The 27,000-nt window shown below is 40.6% G+C and overlaps 1 protein-coding gene across 5 annotated transcripts in view; it reads left to right on the plus strand.

Annotated features, from left to right (window-relative positions):
• BRD9 (bromodomain containing 9) overlaps positions 1-27,000 on the plus strand; it is a 43,907-nt gene that overhangs the window by 6,543 nt on the left and 10,364 nt on the right. For 3 of the 5 annotated variants that reach the window (XM_072153086.1, XM_072153090.1, XM_072153087.1), the window contains exons 3-11: positions 1,456-1,588; positions 1,664-1,724; positions 3,360-3,504; positions 8,675-8,785; positions 9,592-9,770; positions 10,757-10,777; positions 19,377-19,509; positions 19,597-19,669; positions 20,626-20,721. In XM_072153086.1, coding sequence (XP_072009187.1) covers positions 1,456-1,588; positions 1,664-1,724; positions 3,360-3,504; positions 8,675-8,785; positions 9,592-9,770; positions 10,757-10,777; positions 19,377-19,509; positions 19,597-19,669; positions 20,626-20,721 — 952 coding nt within the window. The remainder of the gene's footprint in view (positions 1-1,455; positions 1,589-1,663; positions 1,725-3,359; positions 3,505-8,674; positions 8,786-9,591; positions 9,771-10,756; positions 10,778-19,376; positions 19,510-19,596; positions 19,670-20,625; positions 20,722-27,000) is intronic. The other 2 variants (XM_072153088.1, XM_072153089.1) reach the window with 2 other exon arrangements.

Raw genomic sequence — 27,000 nt, forward strand, 5'->3', positions numbered from 1 at the left:
CTGTAGAGGAATATATCACTAACAACTGTATGAATGGCCATAGTGGGAATATTAAAATAGGTTATCTACAACATGGTCTCTCAAAACATTTTTTATTTAAACATCAAAAGAATGAAAAATTTGTATGAAAACGGACTACATCCCTCATAGTATACACAATTGGTTTCAAACATTATGTTAGATGGAAGTATTTTGGATTTTCAAATTGCACACTATAAGCCCTTAATGAAGCGTTAGAAACCGTGATATAAAGAAATACACCCTTCTGTTGAACAATTTTGTGTATTGCTTATTAAGTAACAATTCATCATATTGATACTATTCTTTTTTTTTTTTTTTTTTTCAGATTACTGGTGGTAGAGTGTTTTAAATAGGCTGCTTGTTATGTTTATGGGGTTGGGTGGACTGTGTACTTTACGTGTATTTTGGCGGCTTTTTTAATTTGACTTATTTATAGTCAAAATAACTTTGTAAAAGTGCCGGAGGTGCTCAGGCTGACGGCGCCCGAACGCTTCTCAACTTCCACGGACTTAAATATATTCACACACCCCCTACAAGCCTCCGCTGGCCGTGGAATTAGGATCTGGCCCTGAAGTCAGAGCCGGGCATGTGCCCTCTCCTAGTTCGGCGGCCGAAGGAGGCTTGCAGGTGGGGTTGTGATTTTATTATGTCCGTGGAAGCGGAGAGTCGCTTGGGTCAGGCTGAGTGCCTCAGGCACTTTTACAAAGTTATTTTGACTATAAATAAGTCCAATTAAAAAATTATCCCCCCCCCCCCATCCCCTAGACATAACAAGCAGCCTATATAGGACACTCTGCTACCAGTAATCTGGTGGTAGATGTCCTTTAACAGTACACTATAGGTTTCTCTGTACTCTGTGCTTCTTCGTATAGATGGTATCTTCTGTTGATGTCCTATACTTCTTGTAGGTAAAAGGTTATAACATATGTGTTCCTCACAGCGTTTCAGTTTGTCACAAGACTCCTGATGCGTTCCATGCCTCCAGCCATTTCTGGTCAGATGTAGTTGGTTACTAGCTATGGTATACTTCTTTTTTTTTTTTTAATATTTCATAATGTTGCCCGGAACGAAGGAACAACAATGTTATTGGTCTGTATAAAAGATTTGTAACCTGTTCATATGTATTGACCTGATAAAGTGCCCGGTAGTAGTCACAAAACACTTTTTTTTTTTTCCCCGTACAGGCAGTCCCCCGGTTATATACAAGATTCGGGCGTTCTTAAGTAGGGGACCCCCTGTATTTATATTATTTTAATCAATAAATTACATTTTGCTTCAAAATGCCTATTGACCATTAACATCATCGACATCCATTTTTTGCACCAGGCCAGTTTTGGGAATTTCTCTGTCTATCCACTGTGCCCATTTGCAATTATTCTGCTTGGGTGGAGGGATTATTACAAGCAAGTCTAATTAATTTTTTTTATTTTGTAGGAAGAAAAAAAGAGAAAACGAGAAAAAGAACAGTGCGATTCGGATGAGGAAACTGAATATTTTGAACCAGAGAAAAGAGTGGAAGTTGAAACCCCTACTGACCGTCCTGTCAGAGCATGTAGAACACATCCAGGTCAGAACTGTTATTGATTTTATTTAATTGAAATCCTACTTAATATGATATTAATGATATTATTCTGTTTTTCAGCGGAAAATGAGAGCACCCCAATACAACAGCTTTTAGAATATTTCCTCCGACAACTCCAGAGGTAAGTTGATGTGCTGAAGTGGAAAGGAACATTTCCAATTTGACTTTTGGATCTTGTGCGTATCTAATTCTATCTGAGATATATATATATTTTTTTATGGCTATATTTGAAGGACATCTACCATCAGTTCACTAATGGTAGATGTGTCCTAATGAGAAGTTCATGAGGAATATCATTCCTGAGGACTTCTTTTTATTATACCTCTGTGCCGTGAGTGCAGTTATAAGAGTTATTAAAGTCATGTTAATGAATCGGCATTTTGCCATGTGGGGGGGGTTTCATCGGCATTTTACCACTGTGTGGGGGGGTTCGTCGGCATTTGGCCACTGTGGGGGGGGGGGGGGTTCATCGGCATTTGGCCACTGTGGGGGGGGGGGGGGAGATTCATCGGCATTTGGCCACTGTGGTGGTGGTGGGGGGGGTGGGGGGGATTCATCGGCATTTGCCCACTGTGGTGGGGGTGGGGGGGGGGGGGGGGATTCATCGGCATTTGGCCACTGAACCGCTGAAGCCACAACCAGATTTTTGAGTATAACGCTTTTTTCTTTTTATCAAAAAGTATAATATCAAGTATCATGATACTTTTCCAGATATTGTCTCACGCACAAAATTTTGGTATCAGTGCAATCCTAATGTACGGTTATACAATTTAGATTGAAGAATGAGTTGAACTTCATGTGAGTTGAACTTCTGCATATGACAACTCTGATGTCCTGTGGAAGACAGAGCATGTTACTTAACAGCATAGAGCCCAGGGAGAGAATCGGGCCATGCTTGGTGAACTTAGGAATACCCTTTCGGGGTCAAATTTTAAACATTTATAATATTGCCCTATTTTTTGGACTATAAGGTGCGCTTTTTAGCAAGAAAAAAACTTGCTAAAAAGTGCCTGCGTCTTATAGACCAAAGGTCAGGAGGATCCAGCATTGCCAGACCCTCCTGACCGCTATAATGGAGATCGGGTGATTCCCTGATATAGAGCTGCACCCAATCTCCCAGAGAGGAGAGCCTCCTCTCTCCCCTCTGCCTACAGGTACAGGACCTGCGGTGATGTCAGGATCATGTGACTGATTACATGCTGCTGCGCTGGGACAGGGTAAGAAGAAGAGGGGAAGGGGTTCTGTGTGTGTATAGTAGAGCTGTGTGTGTATATGTATGTCTTGATGTAGCAGAGATGTTTGTGCTGTGCTTTAGTGCAACCAACAGGGATATTTTAATTGGTGTAAAATATATTTTTACTTTTCTGGATGCTAAATCTGGGGTGCATCCTATAGTGAGAAGCGTCTTGATAGTCCGAAAAATACGGTATCTACCATGTCCATGCACTTTTCACTTTGGTTTGCAAAGTTGTGTTGTGATGCACAAAAGTTGGTTGACCTGAATAGCTCAAAATGTAGCAATAGTCTTGCCTTTGATAATACAACCTGGATCCATCAACCTGTTGTCTGCAATTATTGCCCCAAACTGAGAGCCCCAAACTTTCCCAGAGTTGGTGCAAATTTTTACTATTTTTTTTACTTGCACCCCTCTGTGGCTTCTGATTTAAAACCAGTATATCTATATTACAGGGATTCTACAGTGTTACTACAGTGCTTTTCTATTTCTTGTTGCTAATGCTATTTTTTTGTCTTTTAGGAAAGACCCTCATGGCTTCTTTGCTTTTCCTGTCACGGATCAGATTGCCCCTGGTTATTTTATGATCATAAAACATCCAATGGACTTTAGCACCATGAAAGAAAAAATTGCTGCCAATGAGTACAAATCAATCACAGAATTTAAGGTAACCACTAGTTATCAGTATAGATTAATCTACTAACCATATTAAAACCTAGGGTTTTCTTGCATTTGTTTACAAAATTTTGTGTGACCATACTGATAATACCGGAATATCATTCATTGCTGATGAAAGTCAACGTGTGCTCACCGTGCCGTGGACGCAAAAAGGACCTCTGGCCATAAGAACAGCCAGGCAGCATTATTTTCTTTGGAGAGCGGAAGGATGAGCAGCGCTCTATTCTCCTCCTTTCCAGTGCGCCGACATGTGCCCTTACGGCATTAGCCGTGTGGTACACGTTTGTGTGAATGCAGCCTTAGCCTGAGATGAGTCATACTGAACATTGAGGTTTTAACCCCAAAGAAGGAGTTTATTTTTTATTTTTTTTAGGGTGCTGGTAGATAAACTAGCTCCATCAGGCTTGTAGTTCTATGATCTACCAGAGCAGTTAACGATCTAGGGGGATCACCACGTTGTCTGGCTTCTTGAACTGCTTTTTTTGTTTTCCCTCAACTGCAACAAAACTTCTTAAAGCAGTGCAAAAAAAAACAGACAACACTGTGATTAATCCTCCCCACTGTGTGAAATGTGAGCTACAGATAGAGATCCATTTCCTGCCTAATTATATCTGCCCATATCTCTGGTTCTGGTGTTCACCGCACAATAAGATCCACTGATTTTGGTATTCCAATATTTCTAGATGGCAAATGAGCTGCCAGCTAACCTTGATTTGGCAATTCTGATTAAAGCAAGTTTTACTCCTTCAGGGTGAATTAATCACCCTGCCCCCTTTGAATCAGACATTTTGACGATGGTTCACTTGCATTAGGGACTTGGGCATTTTACTGGTTGTTAGATCGCCGAATAACTACGTGGATTTGTTCTAAAGGTGTCTGGTTAGAATAGCGCCTTAGGGCTGGAGCCCGACAGTAATAACAGTGTCCCTATGCTCCCAGCACCTTCTCTCATCCTCCCCTTTCTCTTAAGTCACTTCTGAGTCAAACGAAAGCCCTAAAGAACACCTGTCAGTTCGATTTGGCACCTTAAACCAACTACAGTCTACTTATGGACCTGTGGTTTTAGGTTCGCAAGTCAACCTTTTTGCAGTCTTTACTTGTAAAAAAAAAAAAAATTACTTGCCTACATTTGAGTTTGATGAGGAACATCAGACTTGCGTCAGAAGATTCCATGCTGGTGTCTCATCTAGAGATGGGGAAAGGGAAGCCAGGATAAAACTTGAACGCGCAGATGGAGCGGGGATGTAGTGAGTATTACGTTTGGTGTTTTTTCCAGCCCCCCAACCCCCCGGATGTCCAAAAATCACACTGGGCGATTTGGGACATTAAACCATCCACAAGTCTTTATGGACTGGTGGTTTAGTGTCCCAAATCGCCTTTGCTTACAACATTCAAAGCCCTTATGCCTCATTTTCATATTTATAAGGTAGAGTTTTCGCATGGAAGGAGGAGCTGTACAATAAAAACAAAGGTATGGTAGGTATGTGTGGGAATAGCTTTACATAACGTAGCAATTTGTTCCAATTGGTAAAATGTGGTGTTTCCCTAAATGAATATAAGCTCACTGGCTAAAGGAAGCAAACCTACAGTTCAAAAATGCAAACCTTGTTACTCTGAAAGTAAAAGCTGTAGCAGGTTTCTGGTTTAATATTGCGGCTGGGGAGCAGTTTTTAATGCAAAGATCAAAGAACTAGGGCTGCACCAATACCAGAATTTTGAGTGCGATACGATATCTGGAAAAGTATTTGGATACTCGATACCGAAACAATACTTTTCCTGAAAAGAAAATGGTGCTGAATCCAAAATGTTTACTAAAACATTCGTTTTTGCATAGCTATCTTCTTAACCCCTTACCGACATGTGACGTATTAGTACGTCACATGCCGGGTCCCGGTGCATGTAGAGGGCTCGCGGCACCGATCACGGGTGTTTTCCTGCTGATCGCCGCCGGCAAAGCTGCCGTCGGCTTCAAAAAGATGGCGGTGAGTGGGCATCGCCATCTTTCTGAGGATCGTCGCTCCCCGTGACGTCATCGGGGAGCAGCGATCCGTCGCCATGGTAGCTTCGGGTCTCACGAAGACCCAAAGCTACTTCGGGTTAACCCATTCATTACAGTAGTATATGTGTAGTAAAATACACATATACTGCCATACTGTAGGATGGCAGTATATGATAGGATCGTACAGACACCCTAGGGTTAAAGTACCCTAGGGAGTCTGAAAAATAGTAAAAATAAAAAAAAAGTTTAAAAAAAAAATAATAAAAAACCCTAAAAATTCAAATCACCCCCCTTTCCCTAGAACTGATATAAATATAAATAAACAGTAAAAATCATAAACACATTAGGTATGATAACTGTTTTTCACTGCATTTAACCCCGTAATGGAAAATCGCGCCCAAAGTCAAAAATGGCACTTTTTTGCCATTAAAAAAAAAAAATTCTATAAAAAGTGATCAAAAGGTTGTACAGTCCTAAAAATGATCAAATCAAAATCCGCAAAAAAACGTCACCACCCACAACTCCATACACCAAAGTATGAAAAAGTTATTAGCGCCAGAAGATGGCAAAATCCCCCCAAAAATTTTTTGTACTGGAGGTTTGTTTTTTTTTTAAATATATGAAAACATTATAAAACCTATATAAATTTATTATCCCTGTAATCGTACTGACCCAAAGAATAAAGTAGACATGTCATTTGGGGCGTACAGTGAAGCCCGTAAAATCCAAGCCCACAAGAATACGGCACAAATGTGGGGTTTTTTTTAACCAATTTCACTACATTTGGAAATTTTTCCCGCTTCCCAGTACACGGCATGGAATATTAAATACCACCATTTTGAAGTGTAATTTGTTACGCAGAAAATAAGCCGTCACACAGCTCTGTATATGGAAAAATAAAAAAGTTAGATTATTGAATGTGGGGAGTGAAAAATGAAACCGCGAAAACGAAAAAGGGCTGTGGTGGGAAGGGGTTAAAGTCTTAACTTTTTTTTAAAAAAAATTCCACCAACTGAGCTAGTTGAGGTTTTGTTTTTGCTGTAATTTCCCTTGAACTACTTTTTTTGATCACTTTTTGTATGCTGCAACCCCTTTGCTGCAAGATCATTTTAACCCTTTCAGACTTTCTGGAGCTCAGTGGGTTAAACTTTTACTGCAGTGTTTTATCAGGGGCATCAGCAGCCTACACTTAGAAATTCTAATTAGCACTGATATGACCTCTTACATGGTACATGGCCACAGCATTGAGATTTGCTAAAACACTGTGGGATCATTTTAACCCCAATAACAGACCTCACTGTCACTAGCTATACAGAAGCACAGTGAGTCATGCAGGTCTGGGACTGGAGCTTGGTTAAAACTCTCCTACATTGTTTTTCAGAATTCCCTACACCAATACTTATTGGGAGTGAACGGGACACATGGTTAACTAATGTGGCTGAGCAGAGGTACTGCAATGTATTGTATAAGGCATCAAGGTTTCCCCTTCATCACGACGTCACCACCGGAGAGAGAGGGACCTGCTCCCTAGAGGCAGGAAACCTGAGAATAAAAAGAGGCTCCTCCTTCCCAGCTTTGGTTTCCTGTCTGTGGAAGGAGAACTGAGCACGCCTTCGTGAAGGCTTGTTCCTGCAGTGTCTCGGACTTTTTAAAATAGAGGAGTGTGGGGCACCGTGAGTTTAGTCCTCTGGTTGGAGGGCTGGAATACTTTGTGTGCACGGGCTCCAAAGGATCTTCGTTGTACTGAGCTGGCATCTCCATAGGGCATCATGTGGGAACTAGGAAGCCGGTGATAGAGTAAGTGCTTCCGGCGCATGCGTTGGAAGTGATGGAGGAGTTTCCCATCAGTTCTGGTTTCGGAATACGGAAAGTCTGAAGTGGCGCTCGGATGATAAGAACAGCCAGGGGGAGCTCAGGGTTTACTTGCTCTCCCCCTAGCTAGACCTGATATAAACTGATAGTTTCTAGTAAAATTATCTTGCTATTTGCCCTGGCTGGAAGTGAGCCGACGGACATGCCCACTTGCTTCTTGGTTGGTTATTTAAAGAAGCGTGGCAGTCTGAAGAGTGAACAGTTTCCAGGAGGTCACGCTTGTCAGCATACCCTAGGGGGCAGATCCCTATATCTCTCGTGGTGCCGTCGTGGCTCAAGCAAACAACATCACTAGTAAGAGTAATTTATTGTTTTCCCCAGTGTAAGTCCCCTAATGGGACAGTAAAAAAAAAGTTACATAAAGTAAAGAGAAAAATATAAAAGGATAAAAAATATATAGCCTATATACCAGTGGTGGCGAACCTATGGCACGGGTGCCAGAGGTGGCACTAAGAGCCCTCTTTATGGGCACCCTTGCCCAGGGTAGAGTTTGCCAGACAGGACTCAAGGCCTCTTGCAGTCCCAGGCAGCCCTCGACCCCAGAAGGAAGCTACAATGATAATCCATACTTCTTCTCCTTCTTTCCACTGTATTGGTGTATTTGGGTGCCTATACAATTTAAAACTGTGAAAGAGCAGGGAGTAATAAGTTACTGCTTAAATTGTCGCATTGGCACTTTGCGTAAAATATGTGGGTTTTGGCTGTAGTTTGGGCACTCTGTCTAAAAGGTTTGCCATCACTGCTATATATACTTGTGTATAAGATATAGTTTTTATTTGCTAAAGTAGTAAAAATATAAGAAAACCTGTACATGTTTGGTATCTCCTTAATTGTACTAACTTATAGAATAATTATACCATCTTTATTATACTGTATGGTGAACAGCATAAAAGTTTAACTAAACAAGTGGCAAAACAGCTGTTTTATTCTGTTCCGTTGCATGAAAGAGTTAATGTGCATCATGCTATTTCTGCCACAAAAATTAACTCATTGAATAACACAAATCTTACCGCAAAAAACAAGCCCTCATATGCCCATGTCTTTTGCAATCTGAGCAGGAAAAATGTAAAAATGGTCTGTGTCCTGAAGGTCATTTTAGAATGTGTCCTTTATGTGTTAAATGGTTGCTATGCAACACTGTATTTTTGAGCTTGTATTGCTTTATTAAAACCTGTATCTCTCACAATAAATCCTCAGCAATCACTATATATAAAGGACCCTAGTGATCAATTATTAAAAAAAAAAAAAATTGCCAGTAATGACTTTAATATATTACTGTTTGTGACAGGCTGATTTTAAGCTAATGTGTGATAATGCAATGACCTACAACCGTCCAGAAACTGTCTACTACAAGTTGGCCAAAAAGTTACTGCACACCGGCTTCAAGATGATGAGCAAGGTAAGAGTTAAGCTGGTGAAAATTGTTAATGTATTTTCTCTTTTTTTTTCTTTTTTTTTTTTTCATCCTTCAATTGATTTATGTCTGTTGTTAGCAATCCATATCGGCACTCATATCAGAGCAAGTCCTTGAACCCTTTAAACCCAGAGCAAAACATAAATTTCCCTGTCAATATAAACAGAATCATATTTCCATTATGGATTAATGATCCAAAACTTTTTGGGTTCAGAATTCAACCTTTAAAATGTAAGGGTTTAGCTTCTCCTCACTTATTTTAGCTGACATGTTGCTTGCGAAATAACCGCTGCATTGCATAGAGATGGCCTAATTATTTTCGGAACAAGGGAAGATTCAACAAATATTTCTCATCATGGTAACAAATGAAGATGATGGCTGCATTTACGAAAGGCTTCAATCTCCATTATTTTGGTTTCCACATCATAAATTCTGGCCAGTAATGATGGAAACTGTTTAAGAAATATATACTGAAGCCACTTTACCTAACATACAGTTGCCACACAAATACACCATAGTTGTTCCAATGATATCGGCTCTGCTGATTTTTCTCTTTTATAACTTTGTTTTGAATGAATTGAGCCTTTCATTTCTCTTGTTTTCCATTGGAAGCTTTTAGTTGGCTGACATTGAGGTTTTAATGGTCATAACAAATTCATGCTGCATGGACATACAAAAGTAACCTTTAGGACTGAGGTAACTCCATCTCCATCCCATCATCATCCATCATAGCATCTTTTGCTATGAAGGGTAATGTAAAGTTCCTGCTGCTCTGTCCTTTCTGATTCTAGGAACGGCTTTTAGCTTTGAAGCGCAGTATGTCGTTTATGCAGGACATGGATTTTTCTCAGCAGGCTGCTATATTGGGTGATGAGGACACCACGGTTGAAGAACCTATGCCAGAAGTGGCTCTTCCAGCTCCTGTAGAAATTACAAAGAAATCTAAAAAGCCAAGCAAGGAAGTCATTAGGTAAAAGGCATATTAAAGAACATTATCCATTTCACTACAACCTGTCATTTAAAACATTTTATGATGTTAATTAATTGCTTTTCTCACTTTGCAAATCGATGAACCAGATAAAATACTACAAATGGCTGCTGCTGATTGCTTTTTTGTCAAATGTTTAACTGGTTATACAAGGCATTAAAAACTTGTTGCAGACCGCTTTAAAATATATTAAAAATATTCCCCACTGCTGGCTCTCTGAAGGTATTCTCAGTGTCTGTTTACATGAAGATGGCAGCCAGACAACGGCTACTGCAATTGTGTGCGTTATTACATCATTGTGGCCTTTCCTCAGTTGCATGTAGCTAAAAAAAGTTAGCTGTGTGAAGATATTTTTCCCACAAATGTAGTCATGTTGTCCCTTAGATACAAGAAAGTCCTCCTTGGATACAACCACCCCGATTTGGCGTTAATTACAGGGTGTGTGAGGCGTGCAGTCACTGTCTGCCATTTCTTATGCAAAAACCATTAGTTTCTCTGCATATCCACTCCAGCAGCGGTGATTGTATCAAAGGACAACTTCAGTTCTAAGGGACCATATGACTACATTTGTGGGAAAGTATCTCATATATATATATATATATATATATATATATATATATATATATATATATATTTATATTATATTATATTTTTGGCAGATTAATTATATTAAATGTGAGTCTAATTGAGCTATACTGCCAATGTCCTGGAACATAACTACTAAAGCACTCCGTTGATTGCAACATTTTTATCCATCAGAGAAGACAAAACTGGGCAGATCGTCTGAGAGCCAAGGTTGGAGTAGGTTTTAATTTTATGGGTTTTGGGGGTTTTTTTCTGCATATTTTCAAATATCCCCTTAAATAATATAAAAAACAACAGTTGTGTTAACCAAATTCAGTTTAGAAGTGATGTATCAAGATGTTTTTAAAACTTTCCTTAAATTTTATATTTTTGTTCTTTTGCAGGGTCATTGAAGATGATCAGAGGTATGAATCTGTTTATTTGCTGTAAGGTACTTAGATTAAGCACATATAAAGTTGTTCGGATTTACATGTAGCCTATGGCCCCATTCATTACATTGAACAATACGACCATCCATTTTAATGGCCGTATTGTGTAACATGCCATTGGCAAGACGTAAAAACATAGAGCATGTCCTATTTTCTCATGTATTTCGGTTCTAGTTTATGGGAACGTACAAAATACTTGTTGCACCGTATAAACATGCAGTATCCAGGGAGACCAGAACCAGTGGGATATGCATTTTATCAGCCATCCATCATTTGCCAGCACACTATATATTATACGCTTAGTGCTGTACGTGCTGATATAAGTAAAAAACGCCCTGTATTTAAGGCCAAAATACAGCTGTATATAAAAAAAACAGGAATAACATACTTTCATACCATACAGCGAGACGTTAACAAAAAAAAAGAGAGGGCGGGTCCTATTTTCTCTAGTATTTGTTCTGTACGCCCCATAGAAGTCTACGGTAATGTTTAAGATACATGATGCATATGTGCTGCGTCTCCAGGGACACCAGAACTAGGGAGAGGTACATTCTCTCAGCCAGCCAGTGGTCAGCCTTCCATCAGCTAGCCCACCGTATTTTATACTGATACACTGACACATGCACATATGGTTTGCAGACAGATCTTGTTGCTGTGAGCACAGTGGATTTTTGTGGCACATAACCTTTAAAGAGCATTCAGAAAAAGCGAATGTGCGAGCTTTGTGGCGAGTGGGCATTGATCCTATGTGTGTGCAGTGTCCAAAGTGGGATTTAGGATTAAAGGATTTAAGTTTGAGGGACTTTAGCAGGTAACTGCTGTATTTTGTTACTTTTACTGTGAAATCTTATTTTCTTCCGTATTTCTCTTGTAATCCCCATTAGAACAATGGACTCCATAAGTGGCATTGCTACACAGTCTACATCCTGTGCCATGTATGCTTTCCTTGAACAGCTGTTCGAGGGGCAATACTGCTGTGAGGGATGTGTGAAAACCGAACAGTGTGTTGTTTGGCGGGTGCTCAAGTTCAGCATATTGAGGATCGGGTTGACAGATTACTGAGAGGGGCTGGTGAGGAACCAGCGGTCATGGTCCACATTGGCACTAATGACAAAGTAAGAGATAGGTGGAAGGTCCTTAAATATATTTCAGGGATTTAGGCCATAAGCTCAGGGCAAGGACCTCAAAGGTAGTTTTCTCCTTTCTGCCACACCAGAAAGCCAGTGGGAGATCAGGGAGGTAAATAAGTGGCTCAAAAGTTGGTGTAGGAAGGAGGGCTTTGGGGTCATGGAGAACTGGGCTGACTTTTCTGTCCGCTACATGCTCTACCGTAGGGATGGGCTGCACCTCAATGGGGAGGGTGTAGGGCAAATAGACAGTGTAGATAGAGAGCTGAGAAAAGTCATAGTCCATGGGGGAGGAAGGGAGGCTGGAATGAGATTGGGGGAATAAGAACAAAAGGAATAGGGATAGGGAAAACCATATAAAGTGTATGTACACAAATGCCAGAAGCCTCACAAACAAAATGGAGGAACTGGAAGCGGAAATATGATATGGTGGGTATCAGTGAGACATGGCTGGACAGTAGCTATGACTGTGCTGTTACTATAAAATCGTTAGTCTTTTTAGAAATTATCGTATAAATAAAAAAGGGGAGGGGTTTGTTTATATGTGAATTCGTGCCTCAAGTCTGTCGTGCGAGATTACATTGATCACGCAAAAGTGGAGTCCCTCTGGGTGGAGATAAGAGGGTAAAAGAATAATAAAATATTACTAGGGGTTTGCTATAAGGCTCCAAATATAATGGAGGCAGCAGAGGAAATGTGGATTAGTGAAATGGATGCGGCTTCAAAGCATGTTGAAGTACTTATTATGGGGGACTTCAATTACCCAAATATTGACTGGGGGGAAGAAACCTGCAGGTCCTTCAAAGGTAGCAGGTTTTTGTTGACAACAAAAGACAATTAACTGTCGCAACTAGTCCTGAAGCCAACAAGAGGGGGGGCTCTGCTAACCAACAGACCTGATAGGGTATCAAAATTACTGGTTGGGGGGAACCTGGGTAATTGTGATAATCATAATATAATTGATTTTGTATTACGCTTTACTAAGAGCATTAGTGGAGGGGCAACCAACACTCTAAACTTCAGGAGAGCTAATTTTCACCTTAAAGGCATGACTGGGACAATTTTCTCAAAACCAAAGGCCAACCCCCCCCCCCCTAAATTGGACTTTTTCTCGTATATTCTAAAAAAGTCCTGTGAGAAACACATACCATATGGGAAAAAGCATAATAGATGCAAGAAAAGGCCAATGTGTCTAACTAGTCTTGTAAGGAAAGAAATAAGCGAGAAAGATAAGGTGTTTAAGTTGCTAAAACTTGAAGGTAGCTGTGAGGCATTACAGGATTATAGAGCAAAAAGATAAATCCTGTAAAAAGCAGATAAAGGCTGCAAAAATGGAGACTGAGAGAAATATTGCCAGGGAGAGCAAAAATAATTATTTTTCAAGTATATAAATGATAAGAAAGTAAAAACGGAGAGTGTAGGCCCTCTTCAGAATAACATGGGGGTCATGGTGGAAGGGGATGGGGAAAAGGGACAATCTACTGAATGTCGCCTTCTTGACTGTCTTTACCCAGGAAAATTCCCTGTTGGAAGACACGATGAGGAATAATGTAAATTCTCTTTGGAATGTCAACAGTTTAACCCAGGAAGAGGTACGGCACCGCCTCACACCCACTAAGATAGATAAATCACCGGGGCCAGATGGCATACACCCCCTGGTTCTGCATGAACTATGTACCGTGATAGACAAACCGTTATTTTTGATATTTGAAGATTCACTGAGGACTGGTTATGTTCCACAGGACTGGCGCATAGCAAATGTGGTACCAATATACAAAAAAGGATCATAAAGCGATCCTGGAAACTATAGACCTGTGAGTCTAACTTCTGTGGTGGGGAAAATATTTGGAGTATCTCCAAACCTTAACCTTATAATCCAGCGTCAGCATGGGTTTATGAGAGATCGGTCCTGTTAGACTAATCTGGGGGACGTTGTGCATGTTGTACACCTTTGACACTGACCGCATTAAAGGTTGGTATATAAAATTAGACTGATGGGACTAGGGGAAAATCTGTATATTTGGGTAAGTAATTGGCTTAGTGGTAGAAAACAGAAGCTCGTCATTAACCCCTAGGCGCACCAGGACATTATAGTATGTCCCCGGGGCTACATGGTAAGCGCACGGGGACGCACTATAACGTACTGCTTCTGGCACCGGCTCACGAACGGAGCCGGCACCAGAAGCGGCGGCTGTCAGCTTTCTATCACAGCTGGGAAAAATGCAAATAAGTTTTCCAAGGTGTTAAATGGAAAACAATACCTCCTTTTGCTACCTTGAAAGGCAGCCCACTTAACATCAAGTATGACCTACAAGAAGTCTAAAAACATTATGTGGGATTAAGCCAAACCAGTATATCTATTCCATAAGGAACAGACTCCCAACTGTAGACAGCACTGTTTCGACCTGGTTGGGTCTCCTCAGTACAGTGTAGGGAACTGATTTGGCTATGTGAGAGGCTATTGACTAGGATCAGACAGTAGGTGTTCTCCTTAAGGAGACAATGCCAATTAAGGCCACCTTAAAGGCATGTGGAGACTTAAGGCCATTGATGCTCCACCAGGGAATTCTGGGAAAAATGCAAATAAGTTTTCCAAGGTGTTAAATGAAAAACAATACCTCCTTTTGCTACCTTGAAAGGCAGCCCCCTTAACATCAAGTATGACCTACAAGAAGTCTAAAAACATGATGTGGGATTAAGCCAAACCAGTATATCTATTCCATAAGGAACAGACTTAAGGAGAACACCTACTGTCTGATCCTAGTCAATAGCCTCTCACATAGCCAAATCAGTTCCCTACACTGTACTGAGGAGACCCAACCAGGTCGAAACAGTGCTGTCTACAGTTGGGAGTCTGTTCCTTATGGAATAGATATACTGGTTTGGCTTAATCCCACATCATGTTTTTAGACTTCTTGTAGGTCATACTTGATGTTAAGGGGGCTGCCTTTCAAGGTAGCAAAAGGAGGTATTGTTTTCCATTTAACACCTTGGAAAACTTATTTGCATTTTTCCCAGAATTCCCTGGTGGAGCATCAATGGCTTTAAGTCTCCACATGCCTTTAAGGTGGCCTTAATTGGCATTGTCTCCTTAAGGAGAACACCTACTGTCTGATCCTAGTCAATAGCCTCTCACATAGCCAAATCAGTTCCCTACACTGTGCTGAGGAGACCCAAAAACCGTGCTGTCTACAGTTGGGAGTCTGTTCCTTATGGAATAGATATACTGGTTTGGCCCACATCGCTGGTTCAAGTTCAACTATGTATAAGTAAAAAAATGTGAAGAACACTACACATTATAATAAATAAAAAATAAATACATTAAAATATAAGCCCCTAAAATGTCACTTTCCCATAAAAACACTTAATAAAAGTATAAAAAACACAAAAAAACCCCCCGCATATTTGGTACTGCTGCGCCCGTAACAATCTGTATAATAAAACAGAATCGTTACTGGACCCTGACGGTAAACGCTGGAGAAAAAAAAACGCAAAAACGTTCCGAAAAAAGATAATTTTTAATTAATACCCTATAAAAAAAATGCTCTAAAAAGTGATTAAAACCAGATTTGTCAGCCGAAAAATAAAAAAGTTATGCATATGAAAAGATAGTGATGCTAAAATGAACAAGATTTTCTCCAAATTAGTTTTTATTCAGTACAATTGAATAAAATACACAAAAGCCCCACATATTTGATATCCCTGCTCCCCTAACAATCTGAATCTGAAAACAGAATCGTTATTAGAACCGCAAAGTGAACCCTGTAAAAAAAAAAAAAAAAAAAACCAAGCTCAAGAAAAAAAAGATAATTTTCAATTAATACCCTATAAAAAAAAATGCTCTAAAAAGTGATTTAAAAAATGTTTTGCACTCTAAAATAAGACCACTAAAAAGAACAATCCTTCTCGCGAAAAATGAGCCCTTAAACAGATTTGTGAGGCGAAAAATAAAAAAGTTATGCATATGAAAGACGGTGATTCTAAAATTAACATTTTTGCCAAATTACTTTTTATTCGGTAAAAACGGGAAAAAATAAAAAATCTATATAAATGAGGTCTTTTCGTAATCGTGGCGACCCATAGAATAAAAATAATATACTATTTTTATGGTATGGTTAACGAGAAAAAAAAACACATACAAATTTTCCTAAAAATTGATGATTTTCATTTCCTCCACCAACAAAGAGTTAATAAAATCTCACCAATTAGCTATAGATGCCCCAAAATTACCTACCAGAAAAATGCATCTCATGAGGCAAAAGAAATAAGCCCCTATAGGTCTATATTAAAAAAAGAAAAAAATTATAGCCTGTACAATGTGACATAGCAAATCTGATCTGGATGGCGCCTCCTTCCCTTCTGTGCCCGGCCGTGCGCCCATACAGCAGGTCACCACCACATATAGGGTATGGATGTACTCGGGAGGAATTGGGAATCAATCTTTGTGGAGCCTTTTTTCATTTAATCCATTACAAATGTTTAATTTTCCACCCAAATTGAGTGTATTGTCAAAAAATATTACAATTTGCTGACTACACCTCCATTTTGCACCTCCTATAAAACACCTAAAGGGTTAACAAACTTCTTAAAAGTGGTTTTTCATACGTTGAGCGGTGTAGTTTCCACAATGGGGTAATTTATGAGTCTCGCTATTATTTAGGCCTCTCAGTGTCAATTAGAATTTGAGCAGGTCCATCTAAATACGGGTTTTGGCGATTTTACAAAAAATGTGAAAAATGGCACCCAAATTCTGAGCCTCATAACATTCTAGTAAAATATGTGGAATCTTAAAAAAACATCCAACATAAAGCAGACATTTGGGAAATGCAAGTTATGAATTTATTTGGGTGCTATGACTATCTGCATCAAAATTTGAGAATTTAGAACGTTGAAAATAATGTTTCCAAATTTTTGCCAATTTTTTTTTTTTTTTTCATAACTAAACGCAAAAGATTTCATCCAAATTTTTAAACTAATTTGAAGTACAATGTGTCACGAGAAAACAATCTCAAAATCCCCCGGATATCTCACAGCGTTCCAAAGCTATAACCACTTATAGTGACACAGGCCAGATTTGAAAAATGGGACCGCGTCCTCAAGGTCAAAAGAGGCTGAGTCCCGTAGGGGTTAATGGCACATTCTCAGATTGGGTAAGCGCAAGTGTTAACAGCTGTTTAACTAGGCAAATCTAGCTAAAAATCTGGCTAAAAATGCCCAGTCACTAGAGCCTATTCAGGCCACGCCACTAAAGACCCGAGGCTATTTCGTTTTAACCCCTTCATTACAATGTGCTGATAGCACATTGTAATGAATGAGGAAGAAAATCCCCATATACTGCCATACTGTAGTATGGCAGTATATGATAGGATCGATCAGACAACCTAGGGTTAAAGTACCCTAGGGAGTCTGAAAAATAGTATAAATAAAAAAAAAAAAAGTTTAAAAAAAAAATTATAATAAAAAAACCTAAAATTTCAAATCACCCCCCTTTCCCTAGAACTGACATAAATATAAATAAACAGTAAAAATCATAAACACATCAGGTATCGATGCGTCCGAAAATGCCCGATCTATCAAAATATGATAACGTTTTTTCAATGCGTTTAACCCCATAACGGAAAATAGCGCCCGAAGTCGAAAATGGCACTTTTTTGTCATTTTGAAAAATCTAAAAAAATCTATAAAAAGTGATCAAAAGGTCGTACAGTCCTAAAAATGATATCATTGAACATATTATCAAATTTCGCAAAAAATGACACCACCCACAGCTCCGTACACCATAGTATAAAAAAGTTATTAGCGCCAGAAGTTGGCAAAATCAAAAAAAATATTTTTGTAAATGTATGAAAACATTATAAAACCTTTACAAATTTGGTATCCCCTTAATCGTACCGACCCAAAGAATAAAGTAGACATGTTATTTGGGACGCTCAGTGAAAGACGTAATATCCAAGCCCACAAGAAAATGGCGCAAATGCGTTTTTTCACCATTTTCATTGCATTTGGAATTTTTTTCCCGCTTCCGAGTACATGGCATGGAATATTTAATACAATCACTATGAAGTGCAATTTGTTACGCAGAAAACAAGCCGTCACACAGCTCTTTACGTGTAAAAATAAAAAAGTTATAGATTTTTGACGGTGGGGAGTGAAAAATGGACATGAAAAAACAGGAAAGGGCCCAGTCTTTAACCGGTTAAAAACCAGATGTTTAACGCTAGTATAGTCATTTACCAGATTAACAATGTATAGAGTGTATTTCAGATTCATTCAATGTTAGATCATTGAAAGAAATTTGTGCTTTTCATTTAAAAGTTAGGACATTTTTTAAGTGATCCCAAATGTATATTTGGAGTCCTACGGCACAGAAATAAAATACTGGAGAAATAAACGTCCGTGTGAAAGGGGCCTTTTTCTGATCATGCAGTAATTTGAAAAGTACTGTATCAGTGTGTCCATTTATTTATTTTTTTAAATGTGTAAATGAGCCAGGAGGTGCTATGGGGTCGCTCTCTCAACGCCCCGGCCCTCTAACATCACCGGCCGGCTTATAGCATCCTGGCCCAGGAGCAGCAGTTACTGTTCCAGAGGTTAGGTGTAGGGGCATTCATACATTAAAATCCCCCGATACCGAGAAGCACTTGGACAACGTCAGCCTGAGTGCTTTTGGCTCGTTTACATATTTATTTTTTTTAAGCCGTTATGCTGTTTCTTTATGCAATAGAAACTGTTCCGATTAGTGCACAAAAAAACTAGCATGTCATGCTGGACATCTACCATCAGACATCTTAAACGCCAGCCCTCCCTTCCCCGCCAGATTTAACAAGTGGTTCCAGCCTCTTAAACAGAAAGGGCAGTCTGACGCTCTCTGCCACAGAGTTAAATCTCTGCTGTTTCTGGGAAACACTTTAGTGAATTTGTCGGATGGGGGCGGTCAAAGTGCCATGCAGGATCTAAAAACATGGAAATTCTCTTTCTTTTATTTAAAAGCCAGGTCTGCCAAACAAAACTGGAAGGCAAGGTTTAGTAAATGTCCCCCAATGTGTTAATTTGTAGCAACAAGGGGTAGTCTTTATTTTATTTTCCCTTAATGGGCAGCAAAGCTACATTCTCAGAGCTGGAAAAAATTAATACTCATTTGAAAGCATAGGGTTGAATTTCTCCTGGATTGTGCCACAAATGTCTCTTATTTGATATATGCTTTTTCCTGTTGTACTGCTTGTTATCTGAAAATCTTTTCTCTTGATCATTGATCAAATGGTTATCAATTATGAGCACATGCATTTACAATGAACATACTGTACATCAGGGTGCACAAAGTTCCTGCTCATCTTCAAAGGCAATTGTATCATGGTAAAGAAACAAATGTGCAAAAACACCCATAAAAATGCACCTGAAATGTGAGTAAATGTTTGAAACTGACGTAAGTGTGAAAACTTTTATTTTAGTTGCATTTTTGAGCCAGAAGGCAATGCATGCAGTTTAACAGACAGCACTGCAGAAGAACATGTTCTGGCCTTAGTGGAGCACGCGGCAGATGAAGCCAGAGACAAGGTCAACAGATATTATCCAAATTGCAAGGTAAATTCTATAATCCATATTAGAAACTCCATTTCTGTTTGGCTGTGAAAAAATGTCATTTTATCACTAATTTAAATTTGTTTTTAGATTGGCTACTTAAAAAAGAACATGGATGGCAATTTGATTTACTCTGTGGTAAATTCTGATCCAGATGCAGAGGGTAAGTCATGTTTTTATTCTTATGATAGATTAAAGGGGTATTCCCATTTTAGCAAATGAATGTTATTGTTTGTATAATAAAAAGATATACAATTTTCTAATATACTTTCTGAATCAATTATTCAAGGTTTTCTAGATCTCTGCTTGCTGTCATTCTATAGAAAGCTTCAGTGTTTATTTCCACTGGACAGAAATCTGACCACGATTACACAGGTGCGCAGCTCGTTATATCACAGAGAGTAATCGGAGATGTGTGATATAACAAGCCATGCACCTGTGTGACCATGGTCAGATTTCTGTCCACTGGAAATAAACACTGAAGCTTTCTATAGAATGACAGCAGCCCCAGTATATAGCCAGGCAGCCCCTGCCCCAGTATATAGCCAGGCAGCCCCTGCCCCAGTATATAGCCAGGCAGCCCCTGCCCCACTATATAGCCAGGCAGCCCCTGCCCCACTATATAGCCAGCCAGCCCCTGCCCCACTATATAGCCAGCCTGCCCCTGCCCCACTATATAGCCAGCCTGCCCCTGCCCCACTATATAGCCAGCCTGCCCCTGCCCCACTATATAGCCAGCCTGCCCCTGCCCCACTATATAGCCAGCCAACAAATTGCGCCGTCTTTAAAGTGATTGTGGGTGGATGGGTCTGATGGGTACGGCCCCCAGTGATCTTATATCTTTCTCCTACTTTATGCACAGGTGATTTAGAAGTGTAAATCTCCACCTATCATAGAACAGATTTCATTTTTAAGAGCAATAATATAAGTTCTGTGATTGGTTAACAAGGGCAATGTTTTTCTATAAAACTGTGTAATCTCTTTTCTTAGATCTTGTGTATATCAGGTCAAAATCCTGCTGTTAGGCATGTTTTAAGAATTATGTGAAATAGTTTGCCAAAAAACTTTTCTTAGTACTTATATTTGTTTTTAATTTTATTCTTACTAATCTTGCTGTAGAAGAAGAGACACAGCCAGTGGATTTAAGCTCTCTGTCAAGCAAACTTCTACCCAGTTTTACTACACTGGGATTTAAAGATGATCGCAGACATAAAGGTAAGAAACTAACATGTCTAGAACACCGTGCAATAATTTTTGAAGTTTCTTAAACTTCTCAATTGGAATTTTATTTTCTTTAAAAAGTTGTGCAACCAAATATTGTGGGTGGCAGTAGGGTGTGTTCACACATGGCAGTAATGCATGCATTTTGCAACACACCAGAACAGCTGAGAAGAGGAGATTTGCACACATCCGTTAAAAATGTTACACGTATGCTAACATAGTGTTAATAAGCACATGTTAACATACAAGTCAACAGTGTTAAAAGCATGTTACCGTATGTTAAACACAATTTTATCAGCAATGTAATTGGGTAAATCACCTCTTCTCAGTTGTTCTGATGAGTTTAAAAAGTCATGCGTTACTGCCATGTGTGAACGCACCCTGAAAATGTGCTTCTTCGAAATTGGATTTGCACCCTAAAAAAGTGTCTATTCCAGGGGTCCCCAAACTACGGCCTGTTTCTATCAGGCCCCCGTCGCATTGAGCGATCCAATAGCGTCAATGATTAGGCCGCGGCCTTCGACAGTCGGGCAGGGGCCTCCGTGCGGCCGGACAGAAAGCTCCGGCCCGTCACTGTATAGAGCTTGATGCAGCTCCTCGAGCACTATTATTGCAGGTGGAGCAATGTGGCCGGAAGACAACCCCCGGCAGATACTGCTCTTTGAACCTGGATACGCGTCCGCATGATGACATCCTCACACGGCCGTGCACCCCTTCCTGTCCAGCAGCAGCCAGAAGAAAGAAGCCAGAGGTGAGTACAGGGTTTTTGTTTTGTTTGTTTTTTTTTCAAACAGCAGTTAAAAGATTGCGGCGGCCCAATATTTGAAATAATTAATTATGGGGGCATTATAGAAAATAATTAATGGTGGGGGGCAGCAAAGGGAATAATTATGAGGGGCGAGCAAATTAATGGTGGAGGGGCAGCATAGGAAATAATTAATGGTGGAGGGGCAGCATAGGAAATAATTAATGGTGGAGGGGCAGCATAGGAAATAATTAATGGTGGAGGGGCAGCATAGGAAATAATTAATGGTGAGGGGTTAATTGGGCCAATATATAAAATAGTTCTCAAAGGGGTGCAGTATATTAAATAATTACTGAGGGGGTGGCCCAGTGTATTATAGATGCGGTCACATGTACCGCTATCGCTGTATTTTCAATGAATTTTTTTTAACTTTAGTCCAGCCCTCCAACGGTCTGAGGGGGACAGTAAACTGACCCCTATTTAAAATGTTTGGGGACCCCTGGTCTATTCAGTAACCCCAGGACTTCTGACCAGAAAGCATTAACCTTTGGGCAGGTCCAGACGCAATGCAGGATCCAGCTTCAGCTTGACAGTGGAAACCTAAATCATTGGGCATTACCCCCAAGAAAAATAGTTTTGTAGGGGTGAAATATACCTGGTGCAGAAATTTAGATTGAATCTAAAGTTTGCCAATAAATTTTAGGAGGGGAATCAAAACCTTGCATCTATCTTTATACCATTCTCCCTCCAGCCCATTAAGACCAGATGTCTTAACAGAGGGGAGTGATTGTAAAGCCAATTCCACTTCTCCCGCTGAGATGGGGGCATCAAGCTCAGACAACAGTGATGGTGATAGATGACAAAGGGGGAGTTTATCCAGAAAGCTGGCCATCTCCGCGTGTGAGGCAGATGATCTGGAGCCATAGAGAGAAGAGTAAAATTCACAAAACGCCTTGTTTTATAGACTGGGGATCAGGGCCTCTGGTATCAACAATGGAAGGGACAGAAGCACAAGGGCGTTCAGCTCGTGAGAAATACGCCAGCAGCTTCCCATTTGTATCCCCAACTTCAAATATGGATGTTTTCCTAGCAAGGAAACGCTTACTGGTGCGTTCTTTTGCAACTACCAGCTGATCCCTTGGTGCTTGGGCCCATGCTCTTTTATTGGCGGGAGTAAGGTGTTCAAGGTATTCCATTTCAGCTGCTACCAATGCTAGATAGTCCACCCTCCTGTGCACTTAATGTCTTCCTATGTCCCGCTACGCCAGAGATAAAGGCACCCCTAACAGAAGATTTGTACGAGAGAGGATCGGGGTGTGTTAAGTGTGTGTCCCAAAACTTAATATGGGCTACCTTAACCGTATCCAGGACAGCCGGGGAGAGTAGCAAAGCCGGGTGCTGGTGCCACAGTGATCAGAGGCGCTACGTCGATCGTAGGATGTCAACATGGCACAGCATACTTGAGGAGACAAAAGCCAGATCTATATGAAAAAAACCTTTTATGTACAGGGGAGTAAAAGAAGTATTCCCTCTCCTCGGGGTGTTTCCTACGCTATGTCAGTAAGGTCCAGAGAGAAAAGGCACTCATTAAGTCGGGCAGAAGCTGTATCTAGGCCACTTGTTCAATGTATGGAGGAGTTGTGGACCGCATTAAAATCACCAATACAAACTACTTGGCCTAGAGGCATAGCCGCCAGTTTACCTGGTCTCTTGTATACACACAATGAGGGGCTTGCTGTTTAATGACATCCAAAATCAAGGCCCGCTTGAATTTGGAGTTTAGGCCCCTAACATTCCAGCTGATAACTTTAAACTGAGCCATATCAGCAGAAGGAAAATGGGAACCAGGCTAATGAGAGGAGTGGGATAACATGAGTGATGTTGCGAAGGAGACACAAAGTACCAAGCATTCATCCTTACATACGACATAGACACCGACCGGCAACCATTGAAAAACTTGACTGAATCAACAACCCTGAAAAATAGAGAGGAGGGCATGTGCAATACTCAACAGACCAAATTGTACTGTAAGGAGGCAATATATCATTAGAACAAGGAGCAGGAGGAGGAACATAAGCCCACATTAGATAACATGGTCCTCATTTGAATCGTCTTGACTAAGAAAAACAGCAGTCCTTCACTCAGTAAGAGCCCCCCGAGCTGTGCGAGGGGAAGCATCTGCTCAGTGGGGAGCTTCATTTGCCGAGGTGTAGAACAGAGTCTATTGGCCATCCACAATAAGCAGTCGTGCTAGATAGATCATGGAGTACTAGTATTTCTTTTCTCGAAGACTAGAGCGAGCTTCAGTGAATTGTTGCATTCTCACTGAGGCTGGAAAATCAGGGCAGAAAATTTGCCCATTAGTGAGGACTGCCCTAAGAATAGAGTTTCTGTACCGAAAATGCAGCAGTCAAGTCAGGAAGAGTCTAGAGTTGTCCCCTGGGGGGCCAGGGCGGGACGGCTCCCAATGGGCTCTTTCAAGTGTGAAGAAAGTAGAAAGTTTCCACGGGTAGTACATTTTTAAGCCAGGTTTCAAAAAAGGATTTGGTCCCTCTGCCTTTTCAGGGAGCTTGACGACCCGGATGTTGTTCCTTCATAGTAGAAGAGTAAAAGAGGAGTACACGAGGAGCGCTTCTAGTGCCGGTACCCAAAAAGGATCCACAATACCAATGCAGTAGTAGTCTTAAAATTAGCAATTTTTTAATGCTTTTTGATTTACAAATAGAGTAACAATTAAAATGTCCAATATAACGCGTTTCGGGTGCAAGACCCTTTTTCAAATAACGGACCAAGCAAAGGATATTTGCTTGGTCCGTTATTTAAAAAAGGGTCTTGAACGAAGCATCAGTGCGAAACGCGCGTCGGGGTGTTCCTGTTGGCCCTCCTTCTGATTGCCTCAGTGCCCTTTTATACTTTGGGTAAGTGTGGCCTGCTTTTTTGACTTTTTCACTAGTACCGGATGGTACCTCCGGTGACTTTACTGTATCATCTTGTAGCATATGGGTCCACTGTCTCCCAATATTTGTCTTATTTTTGGACTTTATACATTATTGATATGTCTTTTTGGCACATTTTTTGAGGCATAAACAGGATAGGGGGGGCCATAGGTTCTCTGTGTCTGTCCCATATCCATCTGGGACTCTGTCCCTCACACTTTCGACTTTCAGGAATCCCTCTTGAAAGTGGTTCATATGTATTATATGTGTTATTTTTGAATAAAGTAGATATTTTATGTTTACAAAGCTCTCTTGTTTTTGGTCTTTGTTGGTTTATATTTTGGAGGGCGGTTTAGATTGCACATGGGGCCTTTTTTGGTTTTTCGAGAAAATGACTTTACCCCAGTCCTCAGCAGTCCACTCCCTGTACCTTCTGCAGAATATCAGTCTGTCCCTGATGTTTTTTCCGGAGAGAAGTGGCTTTTTTGCTGCCCTCCTTGACACCAGGTCTTGCTCCAAGAGTCTCCGCCTCACAGTGCGTGCAGATGCACTCACACCTGTCTGCTGCCATTCCTGAGCTAGCTCTGCACTGCTGGTAGCCCGAAGCTGAAACACTTTTAAGAGACGGTCCTGACGCTTGCTGGTCCTTCTTGGACGCCCTGGAGCCTTTTTGGCAACATTGGAACCTCTCTCCTTGAATTCCTTGATGCTGCGATACTCTTCCCTGTTACGCCAGTTTTGCAATGATGACTGCACGTGTTTCTTTAGAGATAACCATGGTTAACAGAAGAGAAACAATGATGCCAGGCACCAGCCTACTTTTAGAGTGTCCAGTGGTGTGATTCTTACTTAATCATGTCAGATTGATCTCCAGCCCTGTCCTCATCAACACCCACACCTGTGTTAATGGAGCAATCACTGAAACAATGTTAGCTGTTCCTTTTAAGACAGGCCTGCAATGAAGTTGAAATGTGTTTTGAGGGAAAAAGTTCATTTTCTAGGCAAATATTGACTTTGCAATTAATTGCTGTTAAGCTGATCACTCTTTATAACATTCTGGAGTACATGCAAATTGCCATTATAAAACCTGATGCAGTAGACTTTGTAAAAATTAACATTTGTTAATCATTCTCAAAACTTATGGCCATGACTGTACTGCCATACTGTAGGAGCAATCAGACAACCTAAGGTTAAAGTACACTAGGGGGTCTGTATAGTTTCAAAAATAAATAATGAATAAAAACAAAAATTTCAAATCACCCGTTTCCCTATAATTGATATAAATAAACAGTAAAAATCATAAACATGTTAGGTATTGCTGCGTCCCAAAATGTCGGATCTTTTAAAATATAATAACAGTTTTCTTGCCGTTTAACTCCGTAACTGAAAATAGCACCCAAATTGGAAAATGCCACTTTTTTGCCATTTTGAAAAATATAAAAAATTAGATGTGTACAGTCTAAAAATCCTATATAAATTTGATATCCCCATGATGGTACCAACCCAAAGAATAAAGTAGACGTGTCATTTCCGGCGCTCAGTGAGAATAAACTGCACAAATGCATTTTTTTCCAAGCTTCCCAGTACAAGGCATGAAATTAAATACAGTCACCATAAAGTGCAATTTATTACGCAGAAAACAAGCCATGCATACAGCTCCTTACATGGAAAAATTTTAAAAAAGTTAAAGATCTTTGATGGTGGGGAGTGAAAAATTAAAATGGAAAAACAAAAAAGGTCTGGTCTTTAAGGGTTTAAAGGGGAATAATAATGAAATGAGCACAGATGTTCTCTGGGTTTAGGCACAAGACAGTTTCTGTAGGATTATTCTTAAAGAGGACCTGTCACCACCCAGCCCCTTTCTATTTATGCCATTTTAAAAAAAAATTATGTTGAGGAATTTGCTTTTAATAGATCCGACCTCTTACCAAATAAGAGGTCGGATCCTCGTATCTTGTCTGCTGCAGTCGAGAGGGGGGGTGCGACCTGTAAGAATAGCCGGCAGCAGCGGACTCATTGCGCAATCGCTGCCGGCTCTCTCCGATGCGGCCGCACTGATAGCGGTCGCGCCGTGCTTTTTGACAGCGCCAGCCGGGCTTGCCAAACTAACAGCAGCTGTGGCCGCGCAGTACTTATTCACAGTGCCAGCGAATGTCATATATATTTGGCCAGCGCTGTGAATAAGCACTGCGTGGCTGCAGTCACTGATACCCCGTCCCTGGCGCGTTCCCCAGTGTGCATTGTCATACGAGAACGAACTTTGCCGCGATTCACGAAGATCGTGCCCCCGATATTCTGCATGCGTCGCTTCCCCGCTCAGGTCTGTCTGAGTTCACCATCTTCTTCCCAGTGTGTGTGAGTGCATTGAACGTTAAATCCTGCACTGAGTCCGAATCAGGCGCATCATCCAATGTCCCTAATCCGAATTCTGTTGCATGAAAGCTGGTGCCACTGTGCCAAAATCCGATCGTGTGCGACACAATCCCCTTCTTGATACCTGTCACAGCCGTGCAATCCCAGAAAATGTTGAAAAGTCCGACAGAAATGGGATCTGTGGACCCTTGGTATATAAGCCCCGTTATATTTGTTTGT

The sequence above is a fragment of the Engystomops pustulosus genome, chromosome 5, assembly GCF_040894005.1.
Source record: "Engystomops pustulosus chromosome 5, aEngPut4.maternal, whole genome shotgun sequence".
In the NCBI taxonomy this organism is placed as follows: domain Eukaryota; kingdom Metazoa; phylum Chordata; class Amphibia; order Anura; family Leptodactylidae; genus Engystomops; species Engystomops pustulosus.